Source organism: Cherax quadricarinatus, chromosome 4 (assembly GCF_038502225.1).
Source record: "Cherax quadricarinatus isolate ZL_2023a chromosome 4, ASM3850222v1, whole genome shotgun sequence".
NCBI lineage: Eukaryota > Metazoa > Arthropoda > Malacostraca > Decapoda > Parastacidae > Cherax > Cherax quadricarinatus.
This window is the reverse complement of record NC_091295.1, coordinates 36,061,143-36,080,189: the sequence shown is the minus strand read 5'-3', so window position 1 is coordinate 36,080,189 and position 19,047 is coordinate 36,061,143. Positions and strand designations below refer to the sequence as shown.

General features: G+C 37.1%; 1 protein-coding gene across 6 annotated transcripts in view; it reads left to right on the top strand.

Annotated features, from left to right (window-relative positions):
- Ppn (proteoglycan-like sulfated glycoprotein papilin) overlaps positions 1 to 19,047 on the top strand; it is a 504,188-nt gene that overhangs the window by 137,795 nt on the left and 347,346 nt on the right. For 4 of the 6 annotated variants that reach the window (XM_070095654.1, XM_070095670.1, XM_070095664.1 and 1 more), the window contains exon 1: positions 16,020 to 16,228. In XM_070095654.1, coding sequence (XP_069951755.1) covers positions 16,025 to 16,228 — 204 coding nt within the window. In that variant the 5' untranslated portion in view covers positions 16,020 to 16,024. Of the gene's footprint in view, positions 1 to 7,164; positions 7,228 to 8,367; positions 8,519 to 15,690; positions 15,904 to 16,019; positions 16,229 to 19,047 lie in introns of those variants that run through there. The other 2 variants (XM_070095679.1, XM_070095675.1) reach the window with 2 other exon arrangements.

Sequence of the window (19,047 nt, the reverse complement as noted above, 5' to 3'; positions counted from 1 at the left end):
GTATAACGTTAAATCCGACTAGTGATACATTTTAACACAAAAATTTTGCCTCGACTAGTGCTAGAAAACTCATCCAACGCTGAGCGCGCCTCACTTGTCCTGTGGGTGCCAGTGTTTACAAGCCAGCCACCACGGTCGCATCCAAACATACAATCGGAACATTTCATATTATCACAGTGTTTTTAGCGATTGCACCTGCAAAATAAGTCACCATGGGCCACAAAAAAGCTTCTACTGCCAACCCTGTGATAAAAAGGGTGAGAATTAGTATGGAAATTAAGAAAGATTTTGAAGGGTTTGGGGCTAACCCTGAGATGCCTATGCCAGTTGTGGAATCCATTGTGCCTACTTCGAAGATTAAGGAAATGTGTGCAAAGTGGGATGAACTGCAAACCTTTATGGATGAAAATCACCCTAATACAGCTATTGCAAGCCGTGCTGGTGACTATTACAATGACAGTGTTATGGACCATTTTAGACAAATCTTAAAGGAACGGGAGGTACAGAGCTCTATGGACAGATATGTTGTGCGACTCTCAAGCTGGTCCTAGTGGCATTAAAAGAAGAAGGGAAGTAACCCCAGAGAAGGACTTGACACCATCAATCATCACCAGATCTTCAATAAAGGTAAGTGTCATGTAATTGTACGTCTTTTTCAGTTTGTGTGTATTAAAATTAATATTTCATGTGGTAAATTTTGTTTTTTTTCAATACTTTGGGGTGTTAGGAACGGATTAATTTGATTTCCATTATTTCTTATGGGGAAAATTAACTCGACTAATGATAATTTCGACTAACGATGAGCTCTCAGGAACGGATTAATATCGTTGGTTGAGGGTCCACTATATATATATATATATATATTTATTTATTTATTTTGAACACAAATGTGAAACAAAATTGATTATACACATAAAGTTTAGTGTTATCTGTGGTTTGTAGACTTGGTGGGACCTCTGGGAGGGTAACCGTTGTTAATTTGTAGAGCTGACTTAATGTATTAGGGGATGAACTTGAGAGTTTTTTTTTGGGGGGGGGGGGTAGTATATCATAGAAAATATAGACAACATACGTGTAGTGAATATTGAACTAGACAAAGCATCTGCTTGCGTTGCAAAACATTCTCTAACACTCAGAATTGAAAAGGCCAACTATGTAATATTTAGGAATAAAGCTAAAATTAACCCTTTGACTGTTGCTACCCCAAATCCTGAGGTGTCTCCTGGTGTCGCAAAAAAAAAAAAAAAAAAAATTCTTATGAAATGATGAGAATCTTTTCCTGATAGTAATGACACCAAAAGTACAAAATTTGATGGAAAACTTATGGAATTACAAATCGGTGATTTCGCCCTATTTTTGGCTAATTCCAGTGTTCCAGTCGACCAAACTCATAGCTGTTTCTTTAGAACTCCATTTGTTCTATCGACTGAGTACAAAAACTGCCCATTTACTGATTTCAACTCCCCTGTAAAGTGGTCAGAAATTGGTAATTTGGCCAATTTCATGCAAATTGAAAAATATGCCACTTTCAAAATAGGGTCCAGAATGAACAATGCAGACATTCCTGGCTCTAAAATAACATTTTCTTTGTTCATCAGTCACATCTCCAGGCCTCTCTGATATTACTCTTGCTTTCTATTTTGAATTTTTATTCAAACAAAAAATAGAAGATTTACTATTATGCAGACTACCGAAATATTGTAATAATTATATAAATAATGTCAACCCGTTCATGACTGCATATTAGAATGGCTAGTTGGACATTTATTGTCCAACATCGGCAAAAATCAAACATTTCCCCTACTTTGAGCTCCATTTCAAGATTGTTTTCATAGTAAAACCAATCAAAATCACCTCCATTTCTATAATATGTTTTCCATTCTATCAAATGTGACTACGAAAAGAAGAATATAACCATAAAAACTATACAAAAATACACCTCAAAGTCGGTGTTTTAATCCAAAAACACAGTCAGAGTTTTTTTTTCTCATTAAGCACTGCTTGCTGCAGAATTATTTTTTATACTCTGCACACTAACCACGCAGAACCATTCTCTCACATGTGGGCCTACTAGCTTTCTCCTCCTTGATTTGAAGCCGCTAGAATTTTTTAGTATAAATACGTCAAACACATTGGCTCGTAAGACGTATATATACGACTGAAACAGTCAAAGGGGTAAATGACTAAATATGAAAATAAATAATGCACACATTGAATAACAAGATAGAGGAAATTTTTGAACACCAAACTTAAATTTAACACACACATGTCTAAGGTAGCATCTAAAACAGTAGACATTCTTTCCAAAATACACTACTGTATACTAAAACCAGCATTACTCATTCTGTACCGTTTAATCTGCACTTATCTCACCTATGGCATAGTATATGTATGGAGTGCTTCAACAGCAGAGCATTTGAAACCAATCATAACCCGGCAAAAATCTGTCATCAGAGCACACACTCTGATTCTAAACAATATCTATAGTGCTAGACATATGCAGAATACATATACAGATCACTGATTACAAATATTAATCCTGGAGACCTGCAACAGATCATATAAACATGACACTAAAAATAAATCTTTCTGGTGTTCCATATACATATATGACTTAACCTGAATAAACACTCCATGCAAATCAAAGGATTCAAAATTTGGAACAACCTTCCTGAAACATCAAAAAGCTTTATATCTCCTAATCTTCTCTCAACAAACTGGCTGAATCCCACTGAAGCAGGGTGGCCCAAAAAGAAAAACAATAGTTTCACTTTTTAACTTTAGTAATGTATACAGGAGAAGGGGTTACTAGCCCTATCTTCTAATACCTTCAAAAAGATTGTCTAAAAATCACCACCTGAACTTGATGAAATATTTTAGTATTTACTCTGTCAGTTGTATCTTATACCATTAACTTGTTCGGTTGCTACCTCTGCATTGTAATCAAAACTGTTGTATGCAGAAATTATTTATACTAAATTGTTGCACAAAACTACTATTACACTCTATAATCTTACAGAAATACTAAGTAGTATGTAAGTTCTAGCTTTAGTCTGCCCAAAATGTTTTGCAAAACAAGAGACTTTACAAAGAAATTTCAAAGAGGTATATTCCCAGAGTTTAATAAACTCCTTGTTATTCTTGGAAACAGAATTTGACTTTGAGATATGGCTGGGCTTTGAAATAAGCTGAGTTAGGATAACATCTCTTGGCCTGTAAATTCTGTTGTGTTATACAAAAAAGAGTGTTTGCCATAAATTACAGTGGCTGACAGGAAGGTTAATAGTATACCTCAAGTTTATCCTTTCTTCTGACAGGCAGAAAGTGATATCACCCTCTCACACTAGGTGTCTCCTTCCTCACACTTAGTCTGCTGAAGAGGGTCTAAGTTGGAAGCCAAAATATTCAGCTTATTTTTCTGCTTATTATTTCCAATTGCATTATTTTATTTTTTAAAACAATGGCTGTCTTTCACTGAGGCAGAGTGACCTGAAAAAGAGGAAACGTAAAGTTTTCTTCTTTTTGCATTTAGTAATTTATGCAGGAGAATAGGTTACTAGCCCCTTGCTCCTGATATTTTAGTCACCTCTTACAAATACTGTACAGTGGAAGCTTGTTTTTCGGCCGTACTCCATTCCAGAAGGTCAGCCTAAATTCGAATCAATATTTCCCATAAGAATTAATGTAAATACAATTAATCCATTCCACACACCCAAAAATATTAACAAAAAATGCATTTTTTAAAGATTAATTATAGGTTTACATACACAAAACAGAACTAAATAAAATAAATAAATGAATATTTAACTCACTATTACATACCTTTATTGAAGACTCTTGTTGGCTTATGGAAGACAGGGGAGGAGACAGGGATGACTGATTTTTTTTGGAAGAGAATCCCCTTCTCATAAAGACTTCAGGTATCAAAGCCCTCTCTGGGGCTTTGGTAAGCCTGTCTTTCATACTCTTGTGTCCTGGTAGTGCCTTTTCCTCCTGTGTGATGTAGGTCCTCTTTGGCATTTTTTTCTGAGAAACTCTCATTTGTTTCAGCGTTTTTCTTACTGCACTAGTGATCTAGTGTAGTTAGCCTCTCTAAAACTCTGTTTTCTCTTATACCTTAGAAGGGGAAGCATGGAAAGCTATGGTCAGAGGGATTTATTTATTTATTTATTTAGTAATTTAAGCATACTTACAGAGGTACAAAAAATACAAGTAAGAGCAGCATGCCAAAGCCACTTATATGCATAGCATTACGGGCTGGCTTAAAATTAACTTAAGATTAACTAAGCAATGATGAAATCAGTGATAAATCATTATTGTAAACAGATAACTATAAAGCACAAATGAGTATTACAAAGACAGGTCATATGGTTGCTTGCATTGCTGTACATTCAGTCGAATGGAGTATTCTGTTAGGTAGTGTATTTAAAAAAATAATAAAGTTAGACTGGGTCCTAGGTTTAACATTTGTGTGATATAATTGTGAGTAACATATAGGATATACAATTTATAAGGTTCAGTTATTCAGTATTTATTTGGTTTTGAGTGAGTAAGTGATCTTTGAGAAGAGACTTGAATTTATAAACAGGTAGTGTTTCTTTTATATTTACAGGTAATGAATTCCAGATTTTAGGGCCTTTTATGTGCATTGAGTTTTTGCATAGCGTGAGATGGACACGAGGAACATCAAAGAGTGATCTGTGCCTTGTGTTATGGTCATGTGTTCTGTTGAGGTTGACAAGGAGATGTTTGAGGGGAGGGTTAATATCAGAGTTAAGTGTTCTATGTATGTAATAGGTGCAATAATAAGTATGGATGTTTTGTATGGTGAGTAGGTTGAGTGTTTTGAATATTGGTGGAGTGTGTTGCCTGTAGTGAGAATTTCTTATCATTCTAACTGCAGCCTTTTGTTGGGTAATTAGTGGTCTGAGATGGTTAATTGTTGTTGAGCCCCATGCACAAATTCCATAGGTGAGATAGGGGTAAATAAGAGAGTGATAAAGGGCCAGGAGGGCTGACTGTGGAACATAGTACCGTATCTTTGATAGTATTCCTACAGTCTTGGAAATTTTCTTAGAAATTTGTTGTGTATGTGTATGAAATTTGAGTCTATTATCGAGGTGGATTCCTAGGAATTTTCCCTCTGTTAGCTTTGTGATAGGTGATCCGTTTATTGTTATGTTAAGAGGTACATCTGTAGCTCTGTTACCAAACTGAATGAAGTAGGTTTTGTCAATGTTTAGTGTAAGTTTGTTAGTCCTCATCCAGGTAGATATTTTCTGTAATTCGGTGTTTACAGTATTGGCTAGCGTGACTGGGCTCGGGTGAGAGAAGACGTATGTAGTGTCATCTGCAAAAAGTGTGGGTTTGAGTAATTGCGAAGCATTTGGTAGGTCATTTATGTATAGGAGAAAGAGAAGAGGGCCAAGGACACTTCCCTGTGGGACACCAACTGTAATTGGTTGTGCGGAAGAGCTCGCCCCATTTGCGTACACATATTGGCTTCTGTTGCTGAGGTAAGACTTGAGGTAGTTGAGGGAGTGCCCTCTAATACCATAGTGTGACAATTTTACGTGGAGCAAGTCATGGTCAACTGTATCAAAAGCTTTACGTAAGTCAATGAAGATCCCCAGTGGGACTTCTTTTTTCTCTATTGCAGTGTATATATGTTCTAGCATGTGTATAATAGCATCATTAGTATTTTTATTAGGCCTGAATCCAAGTTGGCAGGGGTTGAGAATGTTTTGGGAGATGAGGTAGGAGTAGATTCGTTTATGAATTAATTTTTCGAAGATTTTTGAGAGAGGGTGTAAATTGGATATTGGCCTATAGTTATTCAACTCTGTTTGGTCTCCTCCTTTATGGATCGGGGTGACCCTTGCTATTTTGAGAACTGTAGGGAAGGTGGAGGATTCAATGGATTTGTTAAAGAGTGTTGCAATGATTGGTGATAGTACTTGTGACGCTTTTTTGTATATAAAGGGTGGTAAGGTATTTAAATCTCCTGCCTTGTTTTTCAGTGTGTTGATAATAAGGGAGACTTCGTATGGGTTAGTCGGAGCTAGGAATAGTGTGTTCGGGTAGTTGCCAGTGAGGTAGTCATTTGGTGGGGTATCTGAGCTTGGGATTTTATTGGCAAGGTTTTGACCTATAGTGGAGAAGAAATCATTTAGTCTGTTTGCTGTTTCTGTTGGTGGGAGTTGGGGTTCATCTGATTTTGCTAATTTTATTTCGCTATGTCGTGATATCTTTTTTGTTCTCAGAATTTCTGATAGGGTCTTCCAGGTCTTTTTTATATCACCTCGTAAGTTGGATAATCTGTTCTCATGAGTGACGGTGACTGCTCGCCATATAATGACATATTCACTCTAGAGTATATACTGTGTTTCTATGTTGTTTATATTGTTTAGTATGTCATATTTGATCAGTTGTGATAGATAAATAAGCCATAGAGTTGATATTAATGTAATATTGAATAATATTCTGTTGCCTGAATAATATTGAGTAATAATATTGAATAATAATCTGTCGAGATCTGCATGCAACTGCCTTGCCTTTTCACAAATGATCATCTCTGAAACACTGTCTTCCGCTAACTATTTTTCCCTGATCCACAACAACAGCAACTTTTCCACTTCTTCATTTGTTTGTGATCTTACTTCTTTCTGAAATTCCATCGTGTTTCTCACTTTCTTTACCAAAGGAACTTTACTAGGAATTTTCTTGGGGCCCATGGTAACTATTTCACAGTTGCACTTAATAAAAAAAAACACCAAAAACAATGGATTTTAAGGAAATGTTTGGATGAGTGCAGGGAGTACGTATATGCTCACTCGCCGGCAGACAAAGGGAGACTGACTCACCTGCGAGCGGCATCCTTGCGGGCCGCATCTAATATGGCTGATATATGAGGCAACAGCTGAAATACGGAGCAAAATTTCTGCCAAAAATCGGCCTAAATACAAATCAGCCGATAAACGCAGTGACCGAAAAACAAGGCTCCACTGTATATACTTACAGTATATGCAGACATTTTTTATGTAACAGGAATTTTCAAACCTTTAGAAATAGCATTGTTGTTTGACTTTTAATGGCCAAGTTTTAATGAGTTGGTTGTTCCTTTAATGAGATGCTAGTCATAATGGCTGTATTGGGGTATTACAGTTGGGTGCCTTACCTGGATGATCCTCAGAAGTGTGAACTCAACTGTCAGCCACAGGGACAGAGGTATTGCTAGCTTTTCAAATATTTTTCCACCTACTCTTGAATGAAGGAAAAGTAATGGCATGTTTTTGCTATCTGGTGGTGCAGCATGGATATCTTCACAACCTTGTACAACAGGCGAGACTGTTGTTCTCTGAGTGTGCCTACTCTGCTGATGACTAGAAGGATACTGGTGCTTGAGCCTTAATGCTACTGTTAAAACATTAAAATGCATGAAATAAAATAATCCTATCTCTGCAGGTACCCATAAGAAGGTTATAATGAGGATGTATCACAACACTGGAGGTGCTAGTCACTAACATTTTCAACAGATAAAATATTAATAAGAACATTACTTGCTGGTTTACAGGTGTAATATTCCATCACAGGCAGTAACTTTCTAACTTCAAAGATTATTCTTATCTTTAAGTACTGTACTATAATATAAACCAAAAATTTATTTGTAATATTATTTGTGATTTTGTGTTGATAAAAATAACAAGATTTTTTCAGATGCATCTAACAATAGATAGTTTGGTTTCACTACTGATAGACATGGTGAAATATTTCTGCATGATTATCTTCATTTATGTTATGTATTACAGTAAATAAAAGAAAAAAAATTACCCTTTTAATGGTGTAAGAGGTCAGTAATATTCTTAAATTCATAATTTAATTAATAGTATGTTTTATAAGAATCAAAATACAAATAAGTGTACACTTATGTGCAGCTGTCATTTACTGTTTGTAGAGCTATACTGTACTAAGAAAGCTTCACAAACATAGTCAGTTTAATATACATACATCCTTTAAAGAATAATTTTTTAATCTATAATTAATTTGATTGGAAACAATAAACTACAGTATATATTTTGAGTCACTTATTTGATCACATACATATTTTCTGCATTGTATTGCATGATTAATACAATGTTTAAAACTGCATGTTGGGCTTGTAGGAAATGGTGTTTGTTGTGTGAAGGTAAAATAGCATAACTCAATAATGCTTGAATTTTTGCCAAGTGGCTTAATGAAAAAAATTCTTATGTACTTATAGAAGCAAATTTTTTAAGTTAGCAAACAAAAATTTAAACTGTAGAAATATTACACTGTAGATTTGGGTGTAAATATATGAGTGAATAACCCGAAAATTGGATTCAACAGCTGGGTGCCCCATCTTAAGGCACCGCGGAAATGTGAACTGAATTGTCAGCCTGAAGGTGAAAGATTTTACTATCGTCATGCACTGAAGGTGGTAGATGGAACACCATGTGAAAGTGAGGGACGTGACATCTGTGTTGATGGGCACTGTATGGTAACTATGAATAATACAACTTTTTGTATATTAGTAAGAGGTATTCTGAATCAGAGAGAATTATTTTTCTAATAATGGTAGATGAACTTAACCATAACTTTGTTTAAAATGTAGTATAGAGTTTAATAGAAGAAAAATACCTAGCCTAGGTACATCATCAGGTGCCCATTATAAGCACAGCTGTATAACACTGGGGCATCATTGGTTGCTTAATTGTGTGTCATAATTTGATACATGCCTCAGAAGAAGTTTGCGTGATGAGAAAAACTCCAAGAGCTGTTAAAAGATAAGTATTAGATTTTTTTTTTTCAACAAACATGAGAACATAAGAAAGAAGGAACACTGCAACAGGCCTATTGACCCATGCGGAGCAGGTCCATCCCCCCCCTGGTCAGGTCTAACTCACACCCACCCACATCCACTCATGTATTTATCTAACCTATTTTTAAAACTACACAATGTTTTAGCCTGAATAACTGTACTTGAGAGTTTGTTCCACTCATCCACAACTCTATTACCAAACCAGTGCTTTCCTATATCCTTCCTGAATCTGAATTTTTCCAACTTGAAACCATTGCTGCGAGTCCTGTCTGGCTGGAAATTTTCAGCATGCTATTTACATCCCCTTTATTTATTCCTGTTTTCCATTTATACACCTCAATCATATCCCCCCTAATTCTACGCCTTTCGAGAGAGTGCAGATTCAGGGCCCTAAGTCTATTCTCATAGGGAAGATTTCTGATGCATGGGATCATCTTTGTCATCCTCCTCTGTACGTTTTCCAGAGCATTTATATCCATTCTGTAATACGGTGACCAGAACTGAGCAGCATAATCTAAATGAGGCCTAACCAAGGATATATAGAGTTGAAGAACAACCTGAGGACTTCTATTATTTATACTTCTAGATATGAAGCCAAGAATTCTGTTAGCTTTATTGCGAACACTAATGCATTGTTGTCTTGGTTTTAGATTACTGCTAACCAGAACTCCTATATCCTTTTCGCAATCAGTAGTATTAAGATCTACATTATTTAATTTATATGTGGCATGGTTATTTAACTGTCCAACATTTAGAACTTTGCATTTGTCAGTATTAAACTGCATCTGCCACTTCTCCGACTATTGCATCAGTTTATTCAAATCATCCTGGAGTGCTCTAGTGTCCTCATTAGAATGAATTGGACGGCCTATTTTGGTGTCATCAGCAAATTTGCTTATGTCGCTATTTATTCCCTCATCTATGTCGTTTATGTAAATTGTGAACAACAACGGGCCCAACACTGACTCCTGAGGAACACCGCTTGTGACATGCCCCCATTCCGATTTCTCCCCATTTATGCAAACTCTCTGCTGTCTATTTGTACGCCATGCCTCTACCCAGGAAAAAATTTCTCCTCCTATTCCGTGTGCCTTAAGTTTCCTCAATAGCCTCTGGTGTGGAACTCTATCGAAAGCCTTACTGAAGTCCATATACACAATATCATATTCATTACCATGATCTACCTCCTCAAACACCTTAGTGAAAAAAATTAGTAAATTCGTAAGACAGGAACGCCCCTTTGTAAAACCGTGTTGAGATTCATTAATCAATCTGTGCCTATCAAGATGGGTACGAATTGCTTCAGCAATTATTGATTCCATAAATTTTCCCACTATGGAGGTAAGGCTTATTGGTCTATAGTTCGAAGCCAAGGACCTGTCACCTGCCTTTTAAATAGGTATTACATTTGCCATTTTCCACTTATCAGGCACTATGCCAGTTTGTAGTGATATGTTAAAAAGATTAGCCAAAGGTATGCTAAGTTCCTCTTTACATTCCTTTAACACCCTTGCAAACAGTTCATCAGGGCCTGGGGATTTGTTAGGTTTTAGTTTCTATATTTGTCTGAGGACCATATCACTAGTTACCGTAATCGTACATAGTTTATTATCCTGTTCTACATAATCTATTATTTCAGGATTTTTTTTTTTTTTTCAACAAGTCGGCCGTCTCCCACTGAGGCAGGGTGACCCAAAAAAGAAAGAAAATCCCCAAAAAGAAAATACTTTCATCATCATTCAACACTTTCACCACACTCACACATTATCACTGTTTTTGCAGAGGTGCTCAGAATACAACAGTTTAGAAGCATATACGTATAAAGATACACAACATATCCCTCCAAACTGCCAATATCCCAAACCCCTCCTTTAAAGTATTTTCCAGGGTGAAAACTGAGAGGAAGAAGGTATTGAGAATTTCACACATATCCTTATCACTGTCAGTGATCTGACCAGAGTTACTCTTAAGTGGGCCAATCTTGTCCCTAATCTTATTTCTGCACAGTGGACCCCCGGGTATTCGATATTAATCCGTTCCTGAGAGCTCATCGAATACCGAAAATATCGAAAAGCAAATCAATTTTCCCCATAAGAAATAATGGAAATCAAATTAATCAGTGCAAGACACCCAAAAGTATGAAAAAAAAAAAATTTTACCACATGAAATATTAATTTTAATACACACAAACTGAAGAAGACATGCACAGTTACATGACACTTACCTTTATTGAAGATCTGGTGATGATTGATGAGATGGGAGGAGGGGAGAGTGCGGATGGTGTTAGTGTTTAGAAGGGGAATCCCCTTCCATTAGGACTTGAGGTAGCAAGTCCTTTTCCGGGGTTACTTCCCTTCTTCTTTAAATGCCACTAGGACCAGCTTGAGAGTCACTGGACCTCTGTCGCACAACAAATCTGTCCATAGAGCTCTGTACCTCCCGTTCCTTTACGATTTGTCTAAAATGGGCCACAACATTGTCATTGTAATATAGCTGTGTTAGGGTGATTTTCATCCATAAAGGTTTGCAGTTCAACCCACTGTGCACACATTTCCTTAATTTTTGAAGTAGGCACAATGGATTCCACAACTGGCATAGACTTCTCAGGATTAGCCCCAAACCCTTCAAAATCTTTCTTAATTTCCATACTAATTCTCACCCTTTTTACCACAGGGTTGGCACTAGAAGCATTCTTGGGGCCCATGGTGACTTATTTTGCAGAAACAAGCACCAAAAACAGTGATAATATGGAATGTACCGAATGTATCCTTAGATGCGCGCACACTGGCTGGCTTGTAAACACTGGCACACACAGGGCAGTTCAGGACACACATGGACGCGTCTTGTACGAATCGTATCGAATACCGGGTTTTCAATCAGATACCAAGGCAAAATTTTTGCGTTAAAATGCATCGAATACCGGATTTATCGAATACTGATGTCATCGAATACCGGGGGTCCACTGTATACCTGAAAGAACCCTTTTGGGTTAGTCTTTGAATCCCTTGCGACCTTAGCCTCATAATCCCTTTTTGCTTTTCTTATTCCTTTCTTTATTTCTCTTTAATTGAATATATTGATTTCTTAACTGCCCATCCCCTCTTTTGATATGCCTATATATGCCTCTCTTTTGACCAATGAGATGTTTTAATCTATTGTTCATCCATTTGGGATCATTTTTGTTAGATCTAATTTCCTTACTTGGAACAAAAGTTGTCTGGGCAGCTAGAACTATGCTCTGAAGAACATCATATTGGCAACCAAGATCACCTACCTGACCCATAGTCAGGACATCCCAATTTAGCCCACCCAGGTAATTTTTCAGTCCCATGAAGTTGGCCAAGCGAAAATCTGGGACAGAGATTTGATTGCAGTTATCTGGGTAATTTCATGATATATTGAAACTAAGTGATTTGTGATTACTTTCCCCAAGCTCAAACCAGCCGTATCCCATCGAGGCAGGGTGACTTAAAAAGAAATACAAAGTTTTTCTTTTTAAATTTAGTAATTTATACAGGAGAAGGGGTTACCAGCCCCTCCTTGCTCCCAGCATTTTAGTCACCTCTTACGACACACATAGCTTACGGAGGAAGAATTCTGTCCCACTTACCCATGAAGTGTTAGTTTTTTTTTTTTTTAACAAGTCAGCCGCCTCCCACCGAGGCAGGGTGACCCAAAAAGAAAGAAAATCCCCAAAAACAAAATACTTTCATCATCACTCAACACTTTCACTTCACTCATACATAATCACTGTTATTGAAGAGGTGCTCAGAATACAACAGTTCAAAAGCATATACATATAAAGATACATAACATATCCCTCCAAACTGCCAATATCCCAAACCCCTCCTTTAAAGTGCAGGCATTGTACCTCCCATTTCCAGGACTCAAGTCCGGCTATATAAAAATAACTGGTTTCTCTGAATCCCTTCACTAAATATTACCCTGCTCACACTCCAACAGCTTGTCAGGTCCCAAATACCATTCATCTCCATTCACTTCTATCTAACACACTCACGCACACTTGCTGGAAGTCCAAGCCCCTCGCCGAAAAAGTCTCCTTTACACCCTCCCTCAACCTTTTCGAGGACGACCCCTACCCCGCCTTCTTTCCCCTACAGATTTATATGCTCTCCATGTCATTCTACTTTGATCCATTCTCTCTAAATGACCAAACCACCTCAACAACCCTTCTTCAGCCCTCTGACTAATACTTTTATTAACTCCACACCTTCTCCTAATTTCCACACTCCGAATTTTCTGCATAATATTTACACCACACATTGCCCTTAGACAGGACATCTCCCCTGCCTCCAACCATCTCCTCGCTGCAGTATTTACAACCCAAGCTTCACACTCATATAAGAGTGTTGGTACCACTATACTTTCATACATTCCCTGCTTTGCCTCCATAGATAACTGTTTTTGTCTCTGCATATACCTCTACACACCACTCACCTTTTTTCACTCATCAGTTCTATGGTTAACCTCATCCTTCATAAATCCATCTGCTGACACGTCAATTCCCAAATATCTGAAAACATTCACTTCTTTCAAACTTCTTCTCTCCAATTTGATGTCCAATTTTTCTTAATCTAAATCATTTGATACCCTCATCACCTTACTCTTTTCTATGTTCACTTTCAACTTTCTACCTTTACACACACTCCCAAACTCGTCCACTAACCTTTGCAGTTTTTCTTTAGAATCTCCCATAAGTACAGTATCATCAGCAAAAAGTAACTGTGACAATTCCCATATTGCATTTGATTCCTCATAATTTAATCCCACCCCTCTCCCGAACACCCTGGCATTTACTTCTTTTACAACCCCATCTTTAAATATGTTAAACAACCATGGTGACATTACACATCCCTGTCTAAGACCTACTTTTACTGGGAAGTAGTCTCCCTCTCTTCCACTCACCCTAACTTGAGCCTCACTATACTCATAAAAACTCTTTACAGCATTTAGTAACTTCCTATTCCATATACTTGCAACATCTGCCACATTTCACTCCTATCCACTCTATCATATGCCTTTTCTAAATCCAATAATGCAATGAAAACTTCTCTACCTTTATCTAAATATTGTTCACATATGTGCTTCAATGTAAACACTTGATCTACACATCCCCTACCCACTCTAAAACCTCCTTGCTCATCCGCAATCCTACATTCTGTTTTTTTTTTTTTTTTTTTTTTTGCCGTCTTACCTCTAATTCTTCCAGTAATAACCATACACTTTTCCTGGTATACTTAGTAAACAAGTTCCTCTGTAATTTTTACAATTTTTTTTGTCCCCGTTTCCTTTATATAAAGGAACTATACATGCTCTCTGCCAATCCCTAGGTACCTTCCCCTCTTTTATACATTTGTTAAACAAAAATACCAACCACTCTAACACTATATTCGCCCCTGCTTTTAACATTTCTGTCGTGATCCCGTCAGTTCCAGCTGCATTACCCCCTTCCATTCTATGTAATGCCTCATGCACCTCCCCCACATTGACATCCTGTTCTTCTTCACTCCTAAAAGATGGTATACCTCCCTGGCCAGTGCATGAAATTACTGCTTCCCTTTCTTCGTCGACATTGAAAAGTTCCTCAAAATATTCCTGCAATCTATCCAATACCTCCATTTCCCCATCTACTAACTTCCCTACTATATTTTTTAACTGACAAATCCATTCATTCCCTAGGTTTTCTTAACTCATTCCAAATTTTTTTCTTATTTTCATTAAAATTTCTTGACAGTGCCTCTCCCACTCTATTATCTGCTCTCCTTTTGCACTCTCTCACCACTCTCTTCACTTTTCTTTTACCCTCCATATACTCCATATATCACTTCTGCTTTGTAAAAACCTCTCATAAGCTACCTTTTTCTCTTTTATCACACCCTTTGCTTCATCATTCCGCCAATCATTCCTCTTTCCTCCTGCACCCACCTTCTTATAGTCACAAACTTCTGCCCCACATTCTAATACTGCATTTTTAAAACTATTCCAACCCTCTTCAAGCCCCCCACTACTCGTACTTGCACTAGCCCACCTTTCTACCAATAGTTGCTTATATCTCACCCGAACTTCCTCCTCCCTTAGTTTATACACTTTCACCTCTCTCTTACTTGTTGTTTCCACTTTCCTCTTGTCCCATCTACCTCTTACTCTAACTGTAGCTACAACTAAATAATGATCCGATATATCAGTTGCTCCTCTGTAATCATGTACATCCTGGAGCCTACCCATCAATCTTTTATCCAATACATAATCTAACAAACTACTTTCATTATGTGCTATACCATACCTTGTATATTTATTTATCCTCTTTTTCATGAAATGTGTATTACTTATTAGCAAACCTCTTTCTACACATAGCTCAATTAAAGGCTCCCCATTTTCATTTACCCCTGGCACCCCAAATTTACCTACTACTCCCTCTACAACATTTTTACTCATTTTAGTATTTTTTTTTTTTCAACAAACCAGCCATATTCCACCAAGGCAGGGTGGCCCAAAGAGAAAAACGAAAGTTTCTCTTTTTAAATTTAGTAATTTATACAAGAGAAGGGGCTACTAGTCCCTTGACTTCAGCATTATATATATGAAAATAAAGTACTTTAATCACAGATTCAAAGCTTTACTTCAATTTTTATTTGGTTATTGTAAAAAATGATTAATTATGGTACATGTAATTTTTTTTTGAAAACTTAATTAGCTTAAACATTTTACAGTCTGAAATGTGTATGCATTATTTTTCAAAGTTTATTTTAATTCCAAAATGGAAAATGATTTTATTTTATGAAAAATGCTTTTAACAGTATGAGTACGTGTGTTGATAATTTGCTTTACAGCCTGTTGGATGCGATTTAATCCTGAGGTCATCAGCTAAGGAAGACAAGTGTAGAGTGTGTAATGGTGACAGTTCTACATGTAACACTATCACAGGGGATTTTATGCAGAAGACACTCACAGTTGGTTATAATGATATTGTTCTTATACCTGCTGGTGCCACTAATATTTATGTAGAAGAAGTTGTGGCTTCAAATAACTATTTAGGTGAGTCAGTAGAAATTGATACAGCACCTGAATGTGTATTTTTTTTAATTAATGAAGCAGTTCAGTGATTAAAATCAGAGATTTGCCAATAATGTATCTACGTTTTATATCACAATTAGTAAATTATTAATGAAGTTTATGTATTTCTTTATGGCTGTCAGAAACATGGCAGGCTTCTTTTTCCTTAATGGAAATTGGAGAATTGACTTCCCAAGAGCAAGGAAATTTGCTGGCACCATCTTTCATTATGAAAGGAAAGCTGATGGTGTTGGAATCTTTGCTCCTGAGGTTTTACGAGCCCTAGGGCCTACAACAGAGCCCCTCTTCATTGTGGTAAGTAGTAATCTTGCTGAATATATGTAAAGCATGAAATGGAGGAGAATATTGTAATGCTTTTGTCTTTATTGGTTAGAATCCCCTCAAGGAAGGTTCCTTGATGTTGGTGAGGGGCTCTTGATTTAGGGAATTGGATCTGTGCTCCAGTTCCCCGAATTAAGCCTGAATGCCTTCCACATATCCCCCCCCCAGGCGCTGTATAATCCTCCGGGTTTAGCGCTTCCCCCTTGATTATAATAATAATAATAATTGGTTAGAATGTTATTATTCCTTTGGTGAATATATAATAGCATATTGTTGGGAGTGGACTGAACAAACCATGTTTAAATTTTATGCTGAAATATATCTTCATAAGAAGATAAATTTCTTTTCAAAAATTTAAAACTGTTGCTCAGACTTTTACATGGATTAAAATTTTATATTGAAAATAACCAAATGGAACTGATAAAGCTATGAAATTTTCAACAAAAATAGATTAGTAACTTAATAAAACTTGGTGTCCTAGAATAGAAACCTTTCCAGAAGTAAGGCCTGTCCAACAACTTTCAGAAATACTTTAAAGAGGATTTAGTTAATGAACTTATAATCTGCATGGTGTTAAGTAAAAGGACACAAGTGCAACTAATGTGACATTTTATTGTGGCAATGTTTCGCTCTCCACGAGCTGTATCAAGCTGTTACAAACAATTCATGGACACAGAGGGTATACATAGACTTAGAGTGAGGTGTAATACTAGTGGTAATAGTAGTAGTAGTAGTAATATAAGTTGTAGAGGTAGTAGTAATACAGTATGGTAGAACACTCAACTTGCACTTAAGTAAAAGGTTATAAAAGCTATTACATATTTGGGTAGCATAAAAATAGGTTAGACAAATGTTTCTGTTGGTGGTTGGATATGGGAAGGTTTGTTTCAGTGTTCCTCCTCTGTTATGTTCTTGTGTAGCAGAGACTGTGTGATGGCAAGGTTTGCTGTTTTGAGGAGGATGTTTGCTAACACTACTTCAGAGATGATGAAGCTGCCTTTATTTTGCTTGATTGTGTTAGAAACAGTGATTAATGATGATTCAAGGCACTTACGTCTGTGGAAATTAGGCTCTCTGATCACTAGTCGGGCATCATTGAATTTCATGAGGTGATTGGTGGAATTCCGGTGTTGTACACAGGCGTTGTTCAAGTTATCATTCCTACATGTGTTAATGTGTTTATTGAGAAGTGTCTCGAGGTTTCTAGCTGTTTCACCTACATATATCCTGTCACAGCCTCCACAAGGTATAGTGTGAACTCCTGCATTGACTGATTCATAGTGGTTCGATTTTGTCCTGGTTAGATCCCTTATGGAAGTGCTGGATGTGATGGCTACACTAGTGTTAGTTTGTGCCAGTACGTTGGAAATGTTCAATGTAACCTGGCTGTTGGAAAGGATTATAACCTTGTCAGGAGGGGTGTTGGTGTGGAGAATTGATGATCTGCAGAGCTCTTTTCTTGCAGTCTTTGATGAAAAAGGAAGGAAATTGTAGATCACTGAAGGTTTGGCATTCATAAGTACATTCCTCATCAAGAAACTCAGAACAACAAATTGGGTATGCTCTTAGGAAAAATCTGATGATGATGCCTTTTTTGGTCTTAGTATCTTGATTGGAATAGAAGTGGGTGAGATCATTTTTGTTGGTAGGTTTATGGTAAACTTGAAATCTTAGATTGTTATCAGCTTTGTGAATGAGGACGTCTAGAATAGGTAGCTTGTCATGAACTCTACTTCAGTAAACTGGATAGCCGGTTCAACTGCATTGAGCCTTGCCTGAAGATTCTGCACATCAAAATTTTGGGAGTTATTATGAGGACATCGTCCATACAGTGTAACCAAGTGACAATGGTGGAGATGATGTTGGTGAAGTGTTCAGCTTCCAGGTGCTTCGTATACAAGTTGGCTAAGACAGCGCTGGTAGGGGACCCCATTCCCATACCATAGGTTTGTTTGTAGAGCCTGTTATTGAAAGAAAAGCAATTGAAATTAATGCAGAGCTCAGCCAAGTCGACAAAATCTCTGGGAGGTAGAGGAAGGTTAAGGTCTTGATTGACTTTACATCGTAGAATGTCAAGCCTGATGTTCTACAATGTAGAACACCGAGGCAGGATGGCACAAAAAGAAAAACAAAAGTTTCTTCTTTTACATTTAGTAATATATACAGGAGACGGGGTTACTAGCCCCTTGCTCCTGGAATTTTAGTCACCTCTTACGACATGCATGGCTTACGGAGGACAAATTCTGTTCCACTTTCCCACGGAGAAGAATTGTCCATTATTGTGGGTAAATTAATTTTGGCTTCAACCCTTTCATTGGCTGTCACGAAGAACTATATCATTGAGGCCAGGGTCCCCTTGTGTAGTTCTACGTCATGAGCTCAGCTCACTCAGATAAGCTGTGAGTGGTGAATTTTAGTATAGATATGAGAGAATGGGTCTGTGGGGTGAGTATGCACTGTATAAAAAAATCCTGCCTCATGTGGTGCATGACGGGGAAAAGTAAAACTCTAACCTTGTGTTTAGTTTAAAATAGCAACATTGAGGTGTTTTCTAGGATGCTTTTTATAGTTTTATTGGCTGTTTCTTGGTATCACATTATAGTGATGCCAAGAATGGAAAACTTGCTAATGAAAGAGAGATGATTTTGGTTGGCTTCAGGTTCAAAAGTAGCTTAAAACTGGGTTTTAGTGGAAATATTTGATTTTTGCCAATTTTCCTGAAGACAGGTAAAGGCCCTTAAAATCCCCCAGTCTGTTTTATGGGTTTTTCATATGTCTGATTCAATTATTGG